General features: G+C 25.7%; 1 protein-coding gene across 13 annotated transcripts; it reads right to left on the reverse strand.

Annotated features, from left to right (window-relative positions):
• Nucleotides 1–3183: 3183 nt before the first annotated feature.
• Nucleotides 3184–10885, reverse strand: LOC137820801 (CBL-interacting serine/threonine-protein kinase 1). Of its 13 annotated transcripts, none has more exons than XR_011082691.2 (13): nt 10530–10692; nt 10043–10443; nt 9703–9765; nt 7846–7917; nt 7653–7760; nt 7451–7531; nt 6915–7094; nt 6598–6813; nt 6383–6490; nt 6110–6226; nt 5955–6037; nt 5789–5863; nt 3184–3469 (listed from the first exon to the last, which is right to left on the reverse strand). XR_011082691.2 is itself a non-coding variant. In XM_068625052.2 (13 exons), the coding sequence occupies exons 2-13, from the start codon at nt 10229–10231 to the stop codon at nt 3455–3457; spliced, it is 1287 nt and encodes a 428-aa protein (XP_068481153.1). In that variant the 5' UTR covers nt 10232–10443; nt 10530–10866; the 3' UTR covers nt 3184–3454. The 13 variants fall into 13 exon arrangements, 6 of the variants coding, with proteins under 6 accessions (XP_068481153.1, XP_068481154.1, XP_090150940.1 ...); XR_011082693.2 differs by having other exon boundaries at nt 5955–6017; nt 6110–6245; XM_068625052.2 differs by having other exon boundaries at nt 5955–6017; nt 10530–10866.
• Between the last annotated feature and the right edge of the window lie 10011 nt (nt 10886–20896).

Raw genomic sequence — 20896 nt, forward strand, 5'->3', positions numbered from 1 at the left:
TGAAGTAAAACGTTTCCATAAAATTAACGTTACTTGTGTAAATATAAAGCAAATAAATTATTACTCGTAAAAAATTAATTAAATATAAAACGTAGATGATTAAATGAAAATGACATGTAAAATTAATAATTAGTGTTTATTATTGAAAAGTTAAAATTTTAAATTAAATTTACTTTCAAATTTTTAATTCTAAATCATATTTTTCTTTTTTAAGGATAAATTTATTCTAGTTCTCCTTTTATTAAACTCATTTAAAACCTACAAATTTTGTTCAAAGTAATAAAAACTAAACGTATATTTTTTTCGTTTGCAACCGTTCTCAACAAACTTTGGAAAATATTCTAATATTGTTTATATATCATATAATGTTAATCATTTTTAAAATATTTACTTTACATTAACGTATTAATATACAAAATAAATAAAGTATAGGACAAACAATTTTGTTTTTCAAAATAGGGGTTACTTTTGTAAATATATATTAAATAAATTAATATTAGAATCAAAGTTGAATCTATCTCTCAATTTGATTATATTTTTAAAGCAAAATGTTAAAACATATCATACATCAAATATTTAATTTTGTTTAACAAACGTAAGTTATATGACGAACGAACACAATTATGATTTGTTATTTGTCTTATTTCAGGTGTTTTGTTTATAATTTTGTCTAAAAAATTTTTTTTAAACAAATGCAAATTTATATACTTTGATAATTTTTTTACTTGTATAAATAATAAGTATACTTCACAAACTTTGAGATTTTTGTATATACGTTAAACTTATAAATGATTTTTATTGTAGAAAATGTTTTTTTTTCCATTTTTTTTAGGATCTCACATCATTTTGTCAGCAAGCCTTTTTCTCAAAGGAGGAAAGAAGTTACTTGTCTAAGCATGTTTTAACACTTTTATGTTCCAAATGTGTTGCCAAAGAAATCGCATGCATTTAATGTGTCTCAAAGCTTCAAGTGTGGTTAGTGCAAGAAGAAGCATCAAAAGATTTGCAATGACTATTTTCTTTTGAACCTTTATATAAAGAAGATATATGTGAAGAAGGAAGGTTGATGAATTTCTTGCGACAAGAACAATCTTGTAATATTAAGCATCATTAGCCTTTGCTTGCGAGGAAGAACATTATTCATGTTCATAGCTATCTAGAATAGTGGATAACCCTTGTATCTATCAAAGACATGACCTTTCTTTCTAGTGAAATGTATGATCTTTTAGATTACTTTCTTTGTAAACCTTTGTGTTTTAACTATGAGTAGTTAAGTCCAAATAATACTCAAGTTTAGCCAAAACTAATTGTATTCTAAAGAATGTTCACTGGTTTAGCCAATAGAGAATGTGCTCCAAATAATACTTAAGATTTTAGTTAGGGATGGTTATGTTCCAAATAATACTCAAGGTTTTAGTCAAGAGTTGCTACATTCCAAATAATGTAAAAACACATTTGCACAAACTTAGTTAAAAAAACTTCACATTTTTAAGTTAGTTGCAAGAAAATAGCATGCAATGTACGAAAAAATGAATAAAAAGGATTTACGTTATACCAGTTCATCTTATAATGCAAACTACGTTTAGTTCTTAACCAATCAGTCAAGTTCCATTAAGCCTACTACTGCTACAAAGTACAAACGAGTACTATTTCTATTCGCAATCACTCATGACGGATCCCAATACGTATTCTTTCGAATCCAGCCACTATTGGTTGGTCCAGTCAAGTATTCTTTGACACTTAACTACTCATAGCTATCCATATTCAAGTATTCTTTTAACAAGTTACTTATGGGTTATGTAAAATATAATGTCTTTATGACTTTGTTAACTATAGAGGATTTATGTCTTTTGATGATTATAAGGATAAGTTTTATTATCGATAAGTGTAACACTAGTAAAAACATTTGTATATGCATGTGTCTACCTTCTTATTATGATAACAAAAAATAAAATAAAAAATCATTTTTATCGTAATTATTGAAAATATATGTTTTTTGTATTCACATCTTTATTAGATTAAAATATATAAATTTAATAATTTAATAATTTTTATTATTTTTTGTAAATAATTAATTAAAAAATAATATAATTTTATAAAAATAATATTAAAAAATTACATAACTGTTATTTAAAAAATAGAAGTTATTTAGTTACTTTAAAATAAAGAAAAGTTATTCAATTATTTATTTTATTAAATAAATATTATTTTATTTATTAAAATGTAAAATTGTCCAATAAAAAATAATACAAGTTACGAGATGATGTATCCTCTTTAAATAATGATATGAATGATTTTTTATTAATTATAATATAAGTAATTTTATTATAGGTAGTTTTTATTGTAAATAATTTATTAAACTTAAAAAAAATAGTTACAAAATGTAAAATAATAAAATAATAGAATAAATTATATTGAAGAGAGTATAATTGATAGAATAATAATAAATAACTGTCTTTTTAATGTAAATAATTAATTGAATTTAAAAAGAAGTTACAAAATATAGAGAGTAAAATAAAAAAAATGATATTGATAATGATAGAATTGATAAATAACGAAACGTGTATACTAAAAATAAAAAAACCTCTTTATTAATAATTATAGAAGACAATAATTATTAAAATAAAAATATATTATTAAATTATAAAATATTTTTATAAAAATACGTATTTTTTAAAAACTGTATTTTATTAAATAAATAAATAAATTGTTTTTATTTATTAAAGATTAAATTGTTCAATCAAGACATGACACAAAAGGAGGTTACCAAATGTTGTATCATCTTTATATAATGTTATATAAGCATATATTATAAATTATAGATTATTGATATATCAAATTACATATAAAAATTAAATTAAATTTTATTAATAAGAATTAAATTTTTATTAAAAATATTCTTTTAAAACAAATAAAAAATATTCATTTTGTAACACCCTAGAAAATACATCTAACTATTAGAATACAAGTTCTACTGATTTTTATACAAATTTGGAAATTTTCAAAATATTTCTATTACAAGATTTTGACTTATATAGAAATACAAATATTAACAATATAAGGTTTAAAAAGAACATTTTAAAGCCCTACAGAACCTCTCACATTTGTACAATCATATGCTCATGTACATAGTACAATCATCGCGGTTCACAGTACAACAAGACAGTTTTATAATATACACAATTAAATCAAAAGAGAAAATAAAATTACATGAATCAATTTTTCAATATTCTTCAAATCCCAACATAAAACAATCACATAGATCTCACATGGATCTACACATCTAGGATATTCAACAAACAACATATTCCGGAAGACCCGTATTAAGTAAGTCCTACCAGAGACTAACACCTAATTCAAAGATTACCAGTGAATTCAAGAGAAAGGATCAGGGTAAGTTTAATACAACACAAGTCGTGCATCTCATATGTCTCGGTGTGCATGAACTCCTCCATCATTTTCTCACCACCTGATATTTTAGTTTATGTGACTTAGATCATCACTGAAGCTCACAGATCTTTGTTACCACATAGACATCAATACTTAATACACAATAAACATCAGTCCATACATTATCTCAAATGTATGAATTCAATTTCATAACTTTCATCATACAATATCATTCAAAACACAACCCACAATATTTAAAATCTTATTTAGCATAAAAAAATAACACTTAAATATTAAACCATCAAAATCTAATATTTTTACAAGTTTAAATAATATGGAAACAAACAATATCCCTACAAGATAAATTGAATATTGGGACCACGTCCCCTCTACATCTAGATTTTGTAGTCTAGGGTACTATTAAAAAAATTAAAGTTAGTTAATTTAGCCTCTTAATTTGGATAAGCTTTAAAATATAAGGGTCTAATGCAAGTTATCCAAATAGAACATAAATTCAATATATAATAGAATAAGTTGAGAGGATTACTTTTCTCAACTGACCCACTAAGATTGATGACTAAATCATAGAGGAAATAAGAGATCTTTAGAGTAAAAATGAATTTACTCTGTTTGAAAATCTCATCGGATAGAAATGTACCATGACTACTCAGCTACACCATATCGTAATCAAATTTTGGATTAAATGATGTATGAAAGAGAAATTGAAAAAAAAAGAGAAAGAAAAAAGATGAGAGGGTGTTGTCTCGAGTCTTACACATTTTATCCTCGAAATAATTTATTTTTGTCCATAAATATTTTAAGCCTTACTTTTAATTTGAATTATTCTTTCCATCACATTTTTTTATTGGTATGATTTAAATCCAAGACTTTATTTATAATTTATATTAGGGATTAATCAAATAAATTATTTATCTGGTACTTTATATAATAATTTCAAATTGAATTCATAATTCTTTCAATACTATGAAATCAATTAATATATGGGTTGTACTTCTTCTACACTCCAAGGGTAAGATGATGGGTGTGGATTGTTATTGTAAAAATATCCAGTAAATTACGTAAAAAGAAATACTGAATCCCAAGACTTTTTTTATATAAATAGTTTTTTATATAATAAAGAATACAAATTTGCAAATCTTAACTATTTCTATAAATATATTAGGCATGTTCATGTAAGGTGTTATCCTCTATATTGGTAGGAAGAGAATTTTTCTTCTTTAACTTTTCAATATCTAATCTATAACATAGTTAATTAGAATTTTTTTAGTTATAATCTAAAAACCCCACTAATTCTTTTTAGTGATAACAAAAAACCCAATAATATTTTTTAGAGATAATAAAAAACCCACTAAAATTCTAAAAGTTTTAAACTTAAAAGTAAAACAACAAATATTTAGATTTTAATTATGAAAGAAATAATCATCTAAAGCCATCCAAATTAGTCAGTATTAAAAAATTAGTTAGTTAATTCGTTAAAACTATTATTCTTTTAGGAATTATTAATTTGTACTATTTTTGACAATATTTTCATTTGATTTAAGGTCTATTTCATTAAAAACATTTTTTTATAAATATAATTAAATATAATTCTAGTATCCTTTATTACTTATTTTGTAAGATGCATCGATTGTGATAAAAATTTCTAAACTTTGGTAGATTTTAATTTTAATTCCTACCATTTTTAATTAATAGAAATATTTAATTTACTATCAATTCTGATTTATTAGATGTATTTGTACAAATAAATAATAAAAAATATAGTTTTAAAGATTTAAGTGTTATTGGACTAATCTTAAATATTTTATATTTAATATCTTTAGTAGTTAAAAATATACAAATTTTAACAAACAACAACAAAAATTTGTTAAGAGTGGTGTTATGCACATAAGTTTTGGGTTCAAATCATAACCTATGAATATATGATTAGTAATTATTGAATTTCTCATTTAAAATTGCATGAGCATGTGTGTGTATCTTAAGTGAGTCTCATCTAAAGTTCTTGAACCTATTTCTTTAGTAAAGAATTTATGTACTTTGTTATTTTTTTTTATTAAAGTTTAGCTGAAACATTTGTTGCTGTCATCTACATTTCTCCAACTTTTAATCATTCTCTAAAATGGTATACATATATAATTGATATTTTAACACATTTACAAAATCATTTCACCCTAAACAAAAAATACATTACACATCTGCATTATATAGCTTCCAAATTATTTTCTCTCAGTAGGCCTATCATTTCTGAGCTCCCTAACTGTTGGTTTGGATCAAAACCCAATTCATTTGATAACTTCTGGCATAACTACATCATCAAAAGAAAGAGAAAAATTACATCTTTGAATTTTCTGAATGAAGCAGATAGAGATGAGATACATACCTGTCTATATGCAGAAGCATCTCCACAAGACTTACTTAGCTCTACTACATACAATGTTGGACTAATTTCAAATACCTATTGAGTTTCACCAATAAGATAAAAAAAATGTCAGAAAAACTATACATGCAAATTGCATATATGTGGACATCAGTATACATGCATTTACCTCTATGATCACTGAAAGACTACCTACACATTTCTGTGCTTTGATATCTTGTATCACTTTCAACTGAAATCCAACATTGTAGACTATTTAGACAAACTAATAATAATATTTCACAAGAACAACCTTTAACAAAAATAATCAATAATAGTGCTTACAATCCCATTCTTCTTCTGGACTCTACATCTCATCCCTGTTACAATGTCTTCTATCCTCTCCTCCAAATCTTTTGGTGGATGAGTGGATGTAAACCTTAACTTCCTCTCCGAAACATCCTGGAACATTAAGTATAATCTGTGTTACATGGAGTGAACTTATCTTAGGAAGTGGTAAATATTTTAGAAGTTAAAACATAGGAAAATAAGCTCAAATATCATAAATGTGTCCTTCCTCTGCCAACTGCCAATAAACTTTCATCCTCTTATCCTCACCTCTTTCTCAAATAGGCCAGAGAGATCTAGACTTGAAGACATCCCTATCAATTGAAATGCATTGACAAGTGGTGGCGATGTTGGACTACCCTGATCTGATTCAAGTGACTGTTACCAATACAAATGTTCACTTGTTCAGATTACAGGCCAAAACATTAAGAACAAAATGGTAACAATTATTAACTGTTTGACAAGTGAAAGTTACAAAGTATTACCGCATTATGGATGGAAAAGGCTTCATCATCATCAATGTACACACCCTCTTCTTCATTATCTGGATTTGCAGGAGTATAACCTTCCTTGAACCATTCATCTTCTTTGATCATAGCCATTGTTATCCGGCTTTTAGGATTTGGATCAAGCATTCTTTTTATAATGTTTTGAGCACCAGGTGATAGCCATCTTGGTATCTGAACGTCTCCTTTAAAAATCTGTCATCCTCATGGGAAAGAAAATGACATTTGTGATATATATAATACAACTACTAAACTATGTAAAAAAAAAAGAACAGAAATGAATCATATAGGAATACCTTTTGATAAAGAACTGCAAGATTTCTGTCATCGAAAGGAAGATATCCTGTAAGAATTACATACAAGATAACACCACATGACCATATATCTGATGTTCCACCATCATAGCCTTTATTAGCAAGAATCTCAGGAGCAACATAGTTGGGACTTCCACAAGTAGTATGAAGCAACCCATCTTCCTGAAATTTTAAGAGTCACACAATTCAATCACACTAAAACTATGAAAGATAAACTAGGAGGGATATCTATGCGAAACTAAAAATCTAGATTGACCATGCATTTCAATGACCAAGAATAGGAAATTGAAACAGTAAGACAGTACATGATACTTTAAAATATTCATAACTAGTTAGAGTCGTTTAAGAAGGAAATATGTCTATATAGAACTAAATTAACTAGCATGGTAGGCATATCTCAATGATAAGGAAATGTGTTATTTTTAAACATATGTTTTACAAAACCACTTTCCTTAGTTTTCCCTTTTGAGTGGAAAATAAGTTGTGTTGAGGTATGGTTCATGAAAATGGTATCTCACCCTAAAATGCTGAGGCAAAGCACTAAGGTTAAAATCGGTTATCTTTATGTTCCCTTTGGCATCGAGAAGTACATTCTCCAGCTGCAACAAGTTATCAGTTGGTGAAAAAATGACACAAAAGTTGGTAGTAAGCATGGAGCATAGTTTCAATTCTAGTTCCAAGATACTACTATAAAAGTTCTTGAGAAGACAAATAAAATACCTTAAGATCCCTGTGGAAGACACCTTTACTGTGGCAGAAGCTCACACCATCAGTCAACTGTTGGAATATCTTCCTACCTTCAGCTTCTCCAAGTTTACCTTTGGATGCCTGAAGACAAGTATAGTTCATTGGTTACCATTGCATTAGGCAATAAATCTTTATGTAATAATAATATCAAGCAAATGTTCCTTACAATTTTGTCAAATAACTCTCCTCCATTCACGTACTCAAGTACCATGTAAATTTTGGCTTTGCTAGCCAAGACCTGCGAGTATAGAACATAATTTAAGCATCTGTCTCATTCTTGTTCTAAAAAGCAGGACAGTGATACAAGATAAATGTTTTAGACCAAACCTTGTGTTAGATAGTGTAATAGATATTGTCTCAAAACACTTTGTGGTATAAGATGTGTTATTATTAGTACACATACTATATATTTGGTGAGGCCAACCCATCAAACATTAAACGCAGTGTTACTCTCTGAAATGATGACAAAAGCTGTGGGCCAATGCTTAACAACTAAAAAAAAATACAACATAAATTGTACTATTGAACTATTTAATACGCAACTCTCACTCATGCTATATGGTGCTCTAAATTTATAATGTACAACTATATATAAAGATTCTAAAGGGAATTTGTTTAGATATTTTACTTTTGAATATACTTTTCTAATTTATATGAAATCATTCTTCTATTATTTTTTTTTGTCAAATAATCATAAAAATGGTTCTCTCTTATTCCTCATAGTTTTCTATCCTCTCACATCCTATTTATTCTCCCTCTCACATATAACTTTAAATTCTTTTAACTTTAAATAATATTTTTAATTTAAACAAAACACTATAAAAAAAGTATAAATAAATACATTAAATTAAAAATTAATATACACAATATTAACATGTAAGATAATAAAAATTATTACTATCTATGTTTTGGCAAGTATTATTATTAAATGCTTCCTCTTGATGGTTGCATGAGAACCTCTATGCATTAAGTTAAGATTTATATTCCAGAAACTTAATAAAAAAAAACCCTCTAATTTTCCAATTGTATATAAAAACTAAAATAAATTTCTTGTTTCAAAAGCTTATTTTAAAGCAAAAAGAAAACGTAGAATAAGATTAGAAGCATTAAGTATACAAAAGAGTGTATAGTTCAAGGCCAAAAAGGCATAGAAAAGCAAAACTGGATTCCAAACGTGTTTTGAAAGACACGAAAGCAAAACTTGATTCCAATATCCAAACGTGTTTTTAGACATAATTTAGCTTCACTCCACCTCTACTTTCATTTTATTCCTTTTGAAAAAGGCACCTTCTTAGTGGTTCCTTATTCAAATCAATCAATTAAACAATCCCTTCAATGAAACTAAATAGCTATGTTATCCAATAATCCATTAACTTGGACCATACTTTTTTTTATTTTTGAAAGCATAAATTGAGAATTTTAAGATGAGATGAATGGTGACTATGACTTGAATTAAGCCAAAAAGACATAGAATGTGCACCCACACACAAATGTGGGGAAAGTGTAGACATAAGTGAACCAATGATTGAGGGGAATATGGACCTACATGCAGAGGGATTTGGCTAACTCCTCGCATTTTCTAATGATATATGAAATGCTTTCGTCGAATGTCTAATCATGCAATTTTATTTTAATATTTTGATTACGTCAAATGTCTAATCATGCAATTTTATTTTAATATTTTGATTACGTCAACGAATGAAGAAACTGTGCAAATTGGAGATCTGATAATACCGTAGACAAGTTTTCAGGAAGAAAATAAAAGCTAAGGTAACTTTTCTTGACCAAGTGGAGAAAGGCCAAAACAACGCATCAAAAATAGAAACAATTCTACAATCAAGGATAGCAAACAGCTGCACTTTACACGTAAAACAAAACACTTGGCCAAGAAAAAACACAAACTAAGCAAATATTAAGGGATAAACAAAAAAAACAGTGCCAATTCAAAACCCAGAAAAAATTGGAGGATGAAAAAAAGTGTAACATTAAAGTTATAGTGTGGATCATTGGATTAGGATGTTACCTCGTACAATCTGACGACATTAGGGTGCTTCAGAAGCTTCAAGGTAGATATTTCCCTCTTTATCTGCCATGAAAAATAGATCAGAAAACTGATAGGTTGCGTTTCAATCGGAATTTACAAGTCACTAAAGCAGAGAGAAGTGATGTTGCAATCAAACAAACACTCGGCACAAAAATTGCAAAACAAATACAGAACCAATTGCATTTTGTAGGACCACACCACCTAGTTTAAAAGTCATGAATTGTGACAAAACCAGGTTTGAAAAGTCGCAATTTGGTGAAAGCACAGATTAAAAGAGAGTAAAAAGCAAATGTAAGTAGCAACAATGATTGAAGCTTACCTGATCAGTGTTATTGAGGTCAATAATCCTGCTCTTCTCAAGGATCTTAACAGCAAAAAGCTTCCCAGAATCAGTGTCCCTTGCCAACTTGACCTTCCCAAAATTTCCTTCTCCAAGAGTCTTTCCCAACTCGTATTTCCCAAGTCGTTTTCCATGCCCCTCCTTTCTCCCAAGGTTTACAATCACCATCACTGAAAAACACCTTTCTCTCAACACCCTCTTGCCAAAACGTGTTCCTCTTCACGACCCTTCTCTCCCTGATGCCAAAACCGATGAAAAGTTTGCTTCTTTGCGGTGCTGACCCTTCTGGGTTGCTTATGTACGAAAATCAAGTTGTGAGTTGAATTATCGGTAACGGTTGCAAGTGAAACAAGAAGGTGAAACTGTTTGAAACGGCTCCTCTGTGAAGATAACAACGAATGAGAATTTCAGAATAATAACACGCGAATAGAAAACGTTTAAGTTGATGAAGATTTCGGAAAACAACCTGAGCCTGAAGTTTTTTCAGCTTTGTGCGAAGAATAGTAAACGGCTTTTCCTGTTTGAAACGGTTGCCAACAAATGGTAGCAACGTGGTGATTTGTTGTGTAGTGTTGTACAAGTATTTTGTTTTTGTTTTTGTTTTTTTGAGTGTAGATACAGAGCCATGTATGATGAAAATGTATAAATAGAGTATTTATCATTTTTACTGGTTCAAACCGTTCAACTTCTCTCTTGGACAACGGATTCCCCACACGTAACCTCGTATCGCTTTCACGTTACACCATTGGTGGGTGATTCACGCTTCATGTTCGGAATTTTTTCCCAATTCATTCTCAACCCTAAGCATCTCTTTAATTCTCTGCCTCTTTTTAAAACAAATTAATTTTTTATAGAGATTAGTTTGGTAACACTATTATAATTAATTAAAACATAAATAAATATATTAATTTTATTGAAACTGTATTAAAACATTATGTATCCTTTATTTATTTATTTTAACAAATTATTTAATAATAATTTATTTTATTAAATAAATTCTTTTTATTTATTAAATAGTAAAGTTATCTAATTGAAATATGACACGAAAGAAAGTTACCAAATAGTATATCATTTTTATATAATGGTATAAATATGACATCTGTTAATTTTCTTTAGTGTTATTGGACATTTTATCCTTTCATAAATAAAAAATAATTTATTTAGTTAATAAAATAAATAATTGAATAACGTCAAAAATAATTAAATAACTAATCACTATCTATTTTTTTTTTATATTTTTCTACGTACACTCCTTTTTCTCTTTTATTTTTTTCCTCTCCCTCCAAATTCTTTTTAAGATTTCCTTCTCATAATTTATTTATTTCAAAATTTAATAAAGAGTTAAAAACTTTTTCTATTCGAATAATTTTTTAAAATAAAATAAGTTGTTAATATATTTAGTTTTTTTATGTTTTAAGTTATTCGACTTTGTTTGTTTGACTTAACTTTTTTTTTTCAATTAGGTCTTAGTCTTTTCCTTATATATACATCATGTATTTTACTCTTTAATACACAAATAAATAAGAATTTCTTATGTATTTTCTTTTATCTGATTTTCTCTCTTTTATGCTTAAGTCATTGTCTCTTTTTCATTTGCAATTAGGGTTCACTAGAACCTTCATTTTTCCATTGCGATTACGTGCAATTACGTGTGTTCCATTTGATGCACCACATCAGACAATGAATATTCATCTTCATTGACTGTAATATAAGTTTCTATTTACTTTAAATATTTATTGTTTTATATTTTTTTCTTATAATTTTGTTATCAGTGTTGGTAGAGTTAGATGAGAAAAATGATAATCTCAACTTATTTTTCACGTACTAAAATTTGGTGATATTTGAATACTTTAGTCTAGGTCTCTAGAATTGGAGTAGTTCTCTTGCTTATAGCTGGAATTTCCTTGGAATAAGGAATTTCAGGTAAAGAAAACTAGTTTTATCTTTTAATAGAACTTTAAGTTAGATTATCTGGATGTGAAGGTGAGGTGGTCACTAGTTTCAAAATCCTCTTGCAATGTTTGTTTTGTTAAGTGAAATAGATGTTATTTGATGAAAATTATTTGAAGTTTACACAATTTGAAATGTTTTTTATTGTTTAGATTGAGTATGAGATGTTTTTTTGAAGTTTAAGCCTTGGATTTATTTGTGATATTGTGATTTAAATCATGTATACTTGTATATAAAACAAGACCTTATATATTTATGATAACTTACTTTATTTTGGTGGTGCTCCCTATCTTAAATTAGTTCAACACTAACCCCTAAAGCAAAATGAGGTATAGTTTTTGGGATATTGTTTGCCTCAAATCCGCTCAACGCAAGCTCTCTCTGCTTAAGTGGAATGAGGTACAGTTTTTTGGGTGCTTTATGCCTCAAATCGGCTTAACACTAGCTCCCTACACTTAAACACATCTCCCTGAGCTCAAGCTCCAACTCTCCATGTTGGGCACAAACTCCCTAAGCTCAAGCTCCAACTCTCCATGTTGGGCACAAACTCCCTAAGCTCAAGCTAAATTCCTAGCACTAGCCATTTTCACTTAGCTGCCTCTAATATTCTTTACTATAGGTCATGAAATTTAATTGAATCTTCTGAAAAATTATCATTTTGTAAATTGTAAGTGATTACAACTTTCTAAGGCCAATAATTGATTCAATTTAGAAAAAGTAAATTTAGCACTATCAAAATATAAAGTGAATATTAACTTGTATATTCAATTGATTTGTGGAATTTTAAATGTTTGTATTGTACGAAAATGATTACCGAGATTGATAGAATATGTATGAATTTGAGTACTTTTGGGATAATGTGTGAGTCGTTGTTTGATTTGTGTATTATGTATTGACTTTTATGTTGGAAATTATTGATGGTCTAGGTCACATAGACTAAGACATTAAGTGGTGAGGAGCTAATAAGGGAGTTCATACACACTATGACCACCTATAGATACACGACTTTGGTTATATTGAACTTACCATCATCCCTTCTCTTAAGTTCGCTTATAAATCTAAGTTTTGAATATTGAATCAGATGCTAGTATCTAGTAAGAACTACATAATACGAGTCTTCCAAAAGGTTTCAATTGACATTTTGCTATTGTTAAATATCTTTGATTATAGATCCATGTGTGATATATATGATTGTTGTATATTGGTATTAGCATAAAATTGAATTATTGTGATTGGTACATGAATTTTGTATGGTTAAGTTCGATTGAAAAAAAAATGAAGTATTTATGATCTAATTGTTTCTTTGTAATTTTTTATATTTTAGAAATTTATTTAAATAGCTTACCCCTTGAATGTGTTTTTTGTTTTATGAATTGTGATGATTCTACTATTACACAAGCAAATATGGATGTAAGTGTGAGATCATTTGAAGACTATAAACTTTATTAAACTTCTTCAACTTTTCCTTGTGAATATCTTTATATCTAAAGTTTTATATAGTATTTTGAAATATTGTATTATTTGTATAAATCCTTTGTTGGGTTCAGAGCTGGTGTAACCCAAAAATACATGAAGATGAACAAGGATCTTATAATTGAAGGGTCATCTCAAAAGATGAGACTAAGCTCAATTAATATCCTTTTGAAATATCTTTAGAATAGATTCAAGATAGAACATTAAAAGTGAAGTAATAGGAAAAGTCATTTTTCTAGAATAAGGAAGTGACTTGGATAGGGGCGGCATTTACATTGTCTTTTCATGTACCTTGCCTCTTCATTTACAATGACTCTTCATGCATCTTACCTTTCATGTTCAGTCCTCTATTCCTATATAAAGAGGAGTCTTGCTTTTGTAAACATAAGTTGAATATTGAAATTGAAAGTGAAGTTACTCTCTTGAATTTGAGTAGGTTCTTTGTGAGACTTGCTCTCCTTCTCTTTGTCTTATCTTGTGGGTCTTAGGAATCCTCAAGTGGCGACACTCTCACTCATCTTGGAGCCTTCCACCATCCAAGTGGCGTGACCACTCCCATTTTCTTCAACTTTTCATCTTCTTCTTCCTTGTCCATTCCATATAAAAAAACTCTAAACATGTCTTTGTTGTTTCTTGATATTTCAATCGGTAGAACTTGTTTAATTGATGTTTTCATTCGATAGTTTGTTGTTATCTTTGTTTTTAATCGATTAGAATGACTTGTTGGAGTTTCTAATTGGTTCATGTGTCTTGGTTTTGTGATATCAATCGGTTCATGTTCTTGGAATGAGTTTCCATTTGGTTTTCCTGTTCTTGTTGTGTTCTTGAATTGTTTGTTGAATCTTGATCCTAATTCCTAAAAGTGTCTATTAATGATTCATCTCTTAATCAACTCACACCAAGAGCATAATAAATAGTATATATGGTGTTACAATTTTACAAAACTATATATATATATATATATAATTATATTAATTTTCTATTTTCAAATTAATTATTCATAAAAATAATAAAATTATATATATATATATATATATATATATTTAAAATTATATTATTTTAATTAGTGAAAACACATGTGTATCCATTTTTTATAATAATAAAATAAATAAATAACTTTTATTAAAAAATGTTATTAGATTTTTAAAAAAATGTTCATAAAAAGTAGTTATAAAGTATATGATATTAATTTTATGATAGGTATTTTTTTTACTGTATAAGTATTTAATTAAGTTTTTAAAAAATATAAAACTTAAATGGTAAAATATTAAACGAGTTAGATTGATAAAGGTAAAATTTACAATAAATTGTGTATACTAGGTTACAAACCGATTATAAAAAGAATTTAATTTCATGAGTTAAATTTAATTTGTATTATTTTGTATATGTATAAATTTTAATTTTGATATATTCTCACTATTTTAAATTTGCTTTGTTTAAATTTAATATATTAATTAAAATGTTTAATTTAAAATTTAAAGACTTTAAAGTATGAGTGAAAATAAAATATAGCGTCATAATTTGTAGGAAGATAAGTTTTGAAATTTATTTAAAAGTAAGGATGGATAAAAAATATTTATAATGGTACTAAGTATACCGATAAAAATATTATGAGTACAAAAATTCTTTATATTTTTATATATAATATGAAACTTATATAAATTTTAAATATTAATTAAACATCATTTTAATATTTTTGTATCATTTTTATATAAAATTCAGTAATATCAAATTGTTAGTATGAATTTTAGTAGACTCGATTTAATTAAATAGATTTGACTTGAAATATTGGGTTAAAAAAAAATATTTCATCATCAATATGCTTCTTGTTTTGATTGTTACAGTATTATAACCTCACAAATTCAACTGCTTTAAAACAATTGTTTTTTTTTTACCAATAGATTTTAAGTTATGAAAACGTTATCATTTTTCTAGCAAAAAATATAATGTATTTTAAATTACTTAATTTTTTATTTAATTAAAAATTATTTTATTTAAAAAAAAGTTGTTTTAAAAGAATTTAATTTGAACCGTATATTACTATTTTAATATTGAAATATGTTATTTATATTTTAAAATACTCACATTGAGAATGTCAAACATCAAATTTTGTCTTATTTTTTTTAAAACGATAAAAAATTTAATTAAATAATAATAATTTTAAGTTGAAATAAAGACACTTTGATCAATTATAGACTATCTAATATATTTATTATAAGGTAGCAAATTATTGGTGTAAAAACCTAATTAACTGTACAAAAGCCTTCCAAATTTAATACATTATAATTTCTGTATTTTATGTATCTCAAATGTGATGTTATGGAGAGTATGTTGAATAGTTTCAAGTGATTGTTATATGTTGGGTTTTAAATAACAATAACTTGAAATAAAAAGACATTTATTTAATGAAATATTTTATATACCAAATTTGTTCGTAGATATATTAGATATATTGTAACTATCATGAATATTAAATTGTCTATAGAACAAATAATAGAAAATCATTAGAACAATTAAGCCTATATATTAGTATATTTGTTTGATGGCATGTCTAAACTCAATACTATTAGTATATGACCTTCTGTATTTTTCACTATACACTATATGATTTCAGGTTAAATATCACAATTTTTAATAAACTAAATTATTATATTAAACTCAACCTAACTATGTTATGCATGTATATAATATTTACATTACACTTTGAAAGTCTTAAAAAAAATTAAGATATTTGAGATATTGTTTATTGTGAAAGTCGATGATCTGTCACAATTTTGTTCTTAACAAATATTTTAGTGGTTTAAAGGAAGAAGTATATTTAAAGTGTCATTTTCCTCAACATCTGAGTGATATGAAGATATATTAAACCTATCGAAACACACATTATCATAATTTAAAAATAACATAATATACTAAATACGGAGCCAGTATTTTAAATACATGCATATGTTTACAATTGATACTATCCACACAATATATTATCATGAATACACATTTAATATACATAGAAAAAACAGAATGGTATTTTTATTCTTTCCAAGATCTCTGAATACACATTTAATATACATAGAAAAAACAGAAATGGTATTTTTATTCTTCACCAAGATCTCTAAAATAAACTTGGATATATGAAAAGATGAACACCTGTTTCAAAAATTTAGAAAAAAGATCAAAGATAAATATTTTAGGAAGACAATAATTTTTGTGAAATAAAATGTGAATAACTAATTTTATTTATTTATAAATTTTCTGACTTAAATATATAATAAAATAAAATAGTGATAATTCATCATATTTAAAATAATTAATTAAACTCTTAAGAATTAAATGGTTCTTTACATTCATCAAGTTTTAAATTTATAATAATTCTTTTGATATCTAAGCACTTTTAAGAAGTACGACTACTTATATTGAAAATAATTATCATGAGGCAATTTCTTTTGTTAAAAGTTAAAAATTGTCACTTTTTTTTTAAAAATTATTCAACTCAATGTCACAATCTAATCTAACTCAAGTTTTAAATAGAAAAATAAACCTAATTTATGTAACATCTTGCAAAACACACAACTTTTTGTTTCTCTCTCTAAAATAACTTTTTTCCTCTCTTTATACTTTTTTCTTCCATAATTAATCTATTTCAAAATCTGATTACACCCTACACTAGTTAAGGAGTCAGAGTCAATGGTCATTTATTTTCAAACAGAGTAATAAGTTTATGTTTACTCTGAAGATTCTTTCTTCTCTCATTTTCCTTATGATTTGAACATCAATCTTGGTGAGGTTAGTTGAGAAAAATGTTTCGCTTAACTTGGTTAAACTCATACTAAAATTTGGTGATGTTTGGATATCTTATTTGAGTTTTTAGATTTTGGAGTGACTTTCCTATTTAAGTTGGAATTTCCTTGAAATAAAAAATTATAGGTAAGGGAAACTATTTTTTTAATAGAATCTTATGACAACTAATTTAAATAAGAAGTTAATATAGTAACTGAATTATGCATGTTAAAATATAAAGTTAATTAAACTGAATTTTGATTATGGTTTGATGAATATATGAGTTTGAATGATTTAAATTGTATTGAAATGATTGAAGGATGATGAGCAACACTGAAAAATCAACTCTCTCGGCCAATTCTCGCTCAAGCTAAAATATTCTCCCTCAAACTAAAAGAAAAAAAAATTATTTCTTTCTTTCTTTTCTTTTCTTCACGTCTCTTCAAGAAATTGAATTATGTATGAATGCTTTTATAAATGTAAAGTGAATATTAGTTTGTAGATTATGAAATTTTCAAAAGATATATATTATATGAGAATGATGAAATTTGTATAAATTTGGAGTCATACATCTGAGATAATGTATGAATCATTGTTTGTCCCATGTTGTAATAGAGACCATCTAGCTTTGCTGGTAGTGTAGGTCATCTCAGGTGGTGAGAATAGTTGATGAGGGAGTTCATTACATATTGTGACCTGTTGTAGACACATGATATTGGATGTCTAACTTACCTTGATCATTTCTCTTAGAGTCACTTATAAATCTAAGTCTTTGGTAAGGGCTACTTAATACGAGTCTTCTGAAAAACGTTAGTTGATATTTCGATTGTTGGATATCCTTGATGTATAGATCCATGTGTGATCTATATGATTGTTGTATATTGACGTTAGAATGAAATTGAATTATCGTAGTTGATACATGGATGTTGTATGTTTATGTTAATTGCAAAAAGAAAATTAATTATTTATGAATTGCTAATCTCATAATTTTTTTTATATATATTTATATATAAAAAAATCATGTTAGGAATCATCATAAAATTTGATATCTCAACTAGGCTGATACTCAAAATCCCAACAATCATAAAAAAATTTGGACAATTTTTTTTTAATATTTTTTAAGATATTAGAAATTTATTTTAATAACTCATAATTACATGTGTTTGTTTGTATTATGAACTGCAATAACTGTACTATGTATAATGACATACATATGTAGGAGTGATATCTAAAAAAATAAAGATTTTTATTTTTTACCCTCATTTTGTGAATATTTATATTTTTACATATATGATGTGATTTAATAAGTTTGTATTTTGAATTACTATAAACTTTATATATACTCTTTTAATAGATTTATAGTATAATGTATAGTAAAATTGTTGGGGTGTTACAATTTAACTTGATAAAATATAATTGAATTAAGTTAAAATTTAATCTAAATTTAATAATCTTACACTCATTAAGGAAGAAAACAAAAGAAAAATAGTGAAAGTATAATTGGGTGTCTTGGAAGAGTAGTCAAAATGGTTGTGCTTGCATTATTACGTCTTTAATTATATATCATTGAATGAGAATAAAACAATAATAGTAATAATAAGCTATATGTCAAAATAAAATAATTCTAATATAAATGAGTAGATTCATTACTTTTCCTAATTCATGTACTAAGTTTTGTATCTTATACTCCTTACAAATATTTTTCCTTGCATTATTTTATTTCACAAAATCTTTTTTTGATATTGTTCTATTTAAGAAACTATAAAATTTGGACATCGTTTCCATAAACATTTTGATAAGTTGTTTCCTTGCCACATTGTTGTTAAGGGCTTGTTTTATATGTGCTAATTAAATACTAATTTAATTAAAATTATTACATAAATTTAACAATAAAATTTAGTAAAATAAAATTTTATACTTCCTGATCTTACCGATCATAATATATGTGGTCTATATTATATGTTAATAAGATCATATTCTACGAATTTATGAGATATTACTTAAATATACTTCACCCACCTAAGTTATTTCGAGACAAAATCACCAATTATAAAACTCTTATTAATGCAAAAATATTTTATTTTAAAAAATGAGAAAAAGAAATTTATGGCTAAAATTTATATATTATATATTATATATTATATATTATTATTAATATTATTACCACGTGATGCACTTATATTACATTCTTATAAAAAAATATAAATATAATATTAAAAAATTAATCATCACGATTTTATTTTTAAAATACGTGTTAATAAGTTGGAAGAAGAATTAAGTAGATAACCTATTTTTAGTTTTGCCACTACACAAATTTAAAACTATATTAACAAAGTAGTTAGTCATTATAAGTTAATTTAATCAACACAAAAATATTTGGTAAGATATTTAAAATAATTTATTTTAAGAGTTTTTATTTTCTAAACTGTAACGTATTTTAGATAGTTTATAATTGGTTACTCATATTTTTATTTTATTTATATATATATTATCTTTATTTTCTTGTACATATTATTACATATTTTTAATTTTACATAGACAAATAATTACTGTAATATGTAATATGACTAAAATCACAATCAAAATCAAAAGAGTGAAGTTAATTGCTTTAAAAAATATACCACTTATAATTAATAAAAAATTATTCTCAAAAGTTTTTTTTGATGCAGAGGAATAAGAAATAAACACACTTAGTAAGGAATTACTCATCCAATTATACAAGAATCTATATCCAATTTAATCCAAACAATTTTAATAGGATTTTTCACTTTATTTTAAAATTATTCAATCGTAAGTGCACTTATGTAACTTAAACAAGAATAACATAACACTTTCGATCTTCAATTTTTTTTTTAAGACAATAAAAATACTTAATTACCTACAAACATATACACGATGCATAATAATTTAGAAAATTACAAATAAATGGAAACCTAGAGAAATTACAGGAGAAAAAGTTAAAGAATTTTTTTAAAGATTTTTGGAATAAGTGACTAAAATAATTGACTATGGTTGATTATAATTGATAATTATGTTATTAATGTCATTAAAAAATATTTTAAATCAGAATGTATTATTATTAAATATAATTGATTATTTATGAAATTAATGAAAATCATGTTTAATCAATATAATCGATAATTATTATATATAATCGATTATCTGCAAATCAAGTAAAATGTACTTTTGATTTGGTAAGAGATAATCGATTATATGTTGATAAATAATAAAAAATTATTTTTAAATCAAATTTTGCTAACAAAAAATTTAAAAATTATTTATACTTTCCATTTTGATCTTATTCAAATGATGAATATTAGATAACATAATCATTAACAAAATAAAAGGAGGATGCATTATCAAAAGATCTTCTAAATATTCTTGTCAATATAATATTTGTAGTATTTGTGGATTATTTTAATATTTTCAGTAGTTAAAATTAAAAAAGATAACATTACAAATTGAAGTAAGGAATATTTCATTAGTTGATAATATAAATTGTAAAAAAGAAATTTAATGTAACAATAGTTTAAATTAATAAATAAAAAATTAATTTATAACAAATATAAATTTAATTTAATTAATACTCATTAAATTACTTTAGATAAAATGACATTAAAATAAAAAAAACATATA

The sequence above is a fragment of the Phaseolus vulgaris genome, chromosome 9 (assembly GCF_051622355.1).
Source record: "Phaseolus vulgaris cultivar YP4 chromosome 9, ASM5162235v1, whole genome shotgun sequence".
NCBI lineage: Eukaryota > Viridiplantae > Streptophyta > Magnoliopsida > Fabales > Fabaceae > Phaseolus > Phaseolus vulgaris.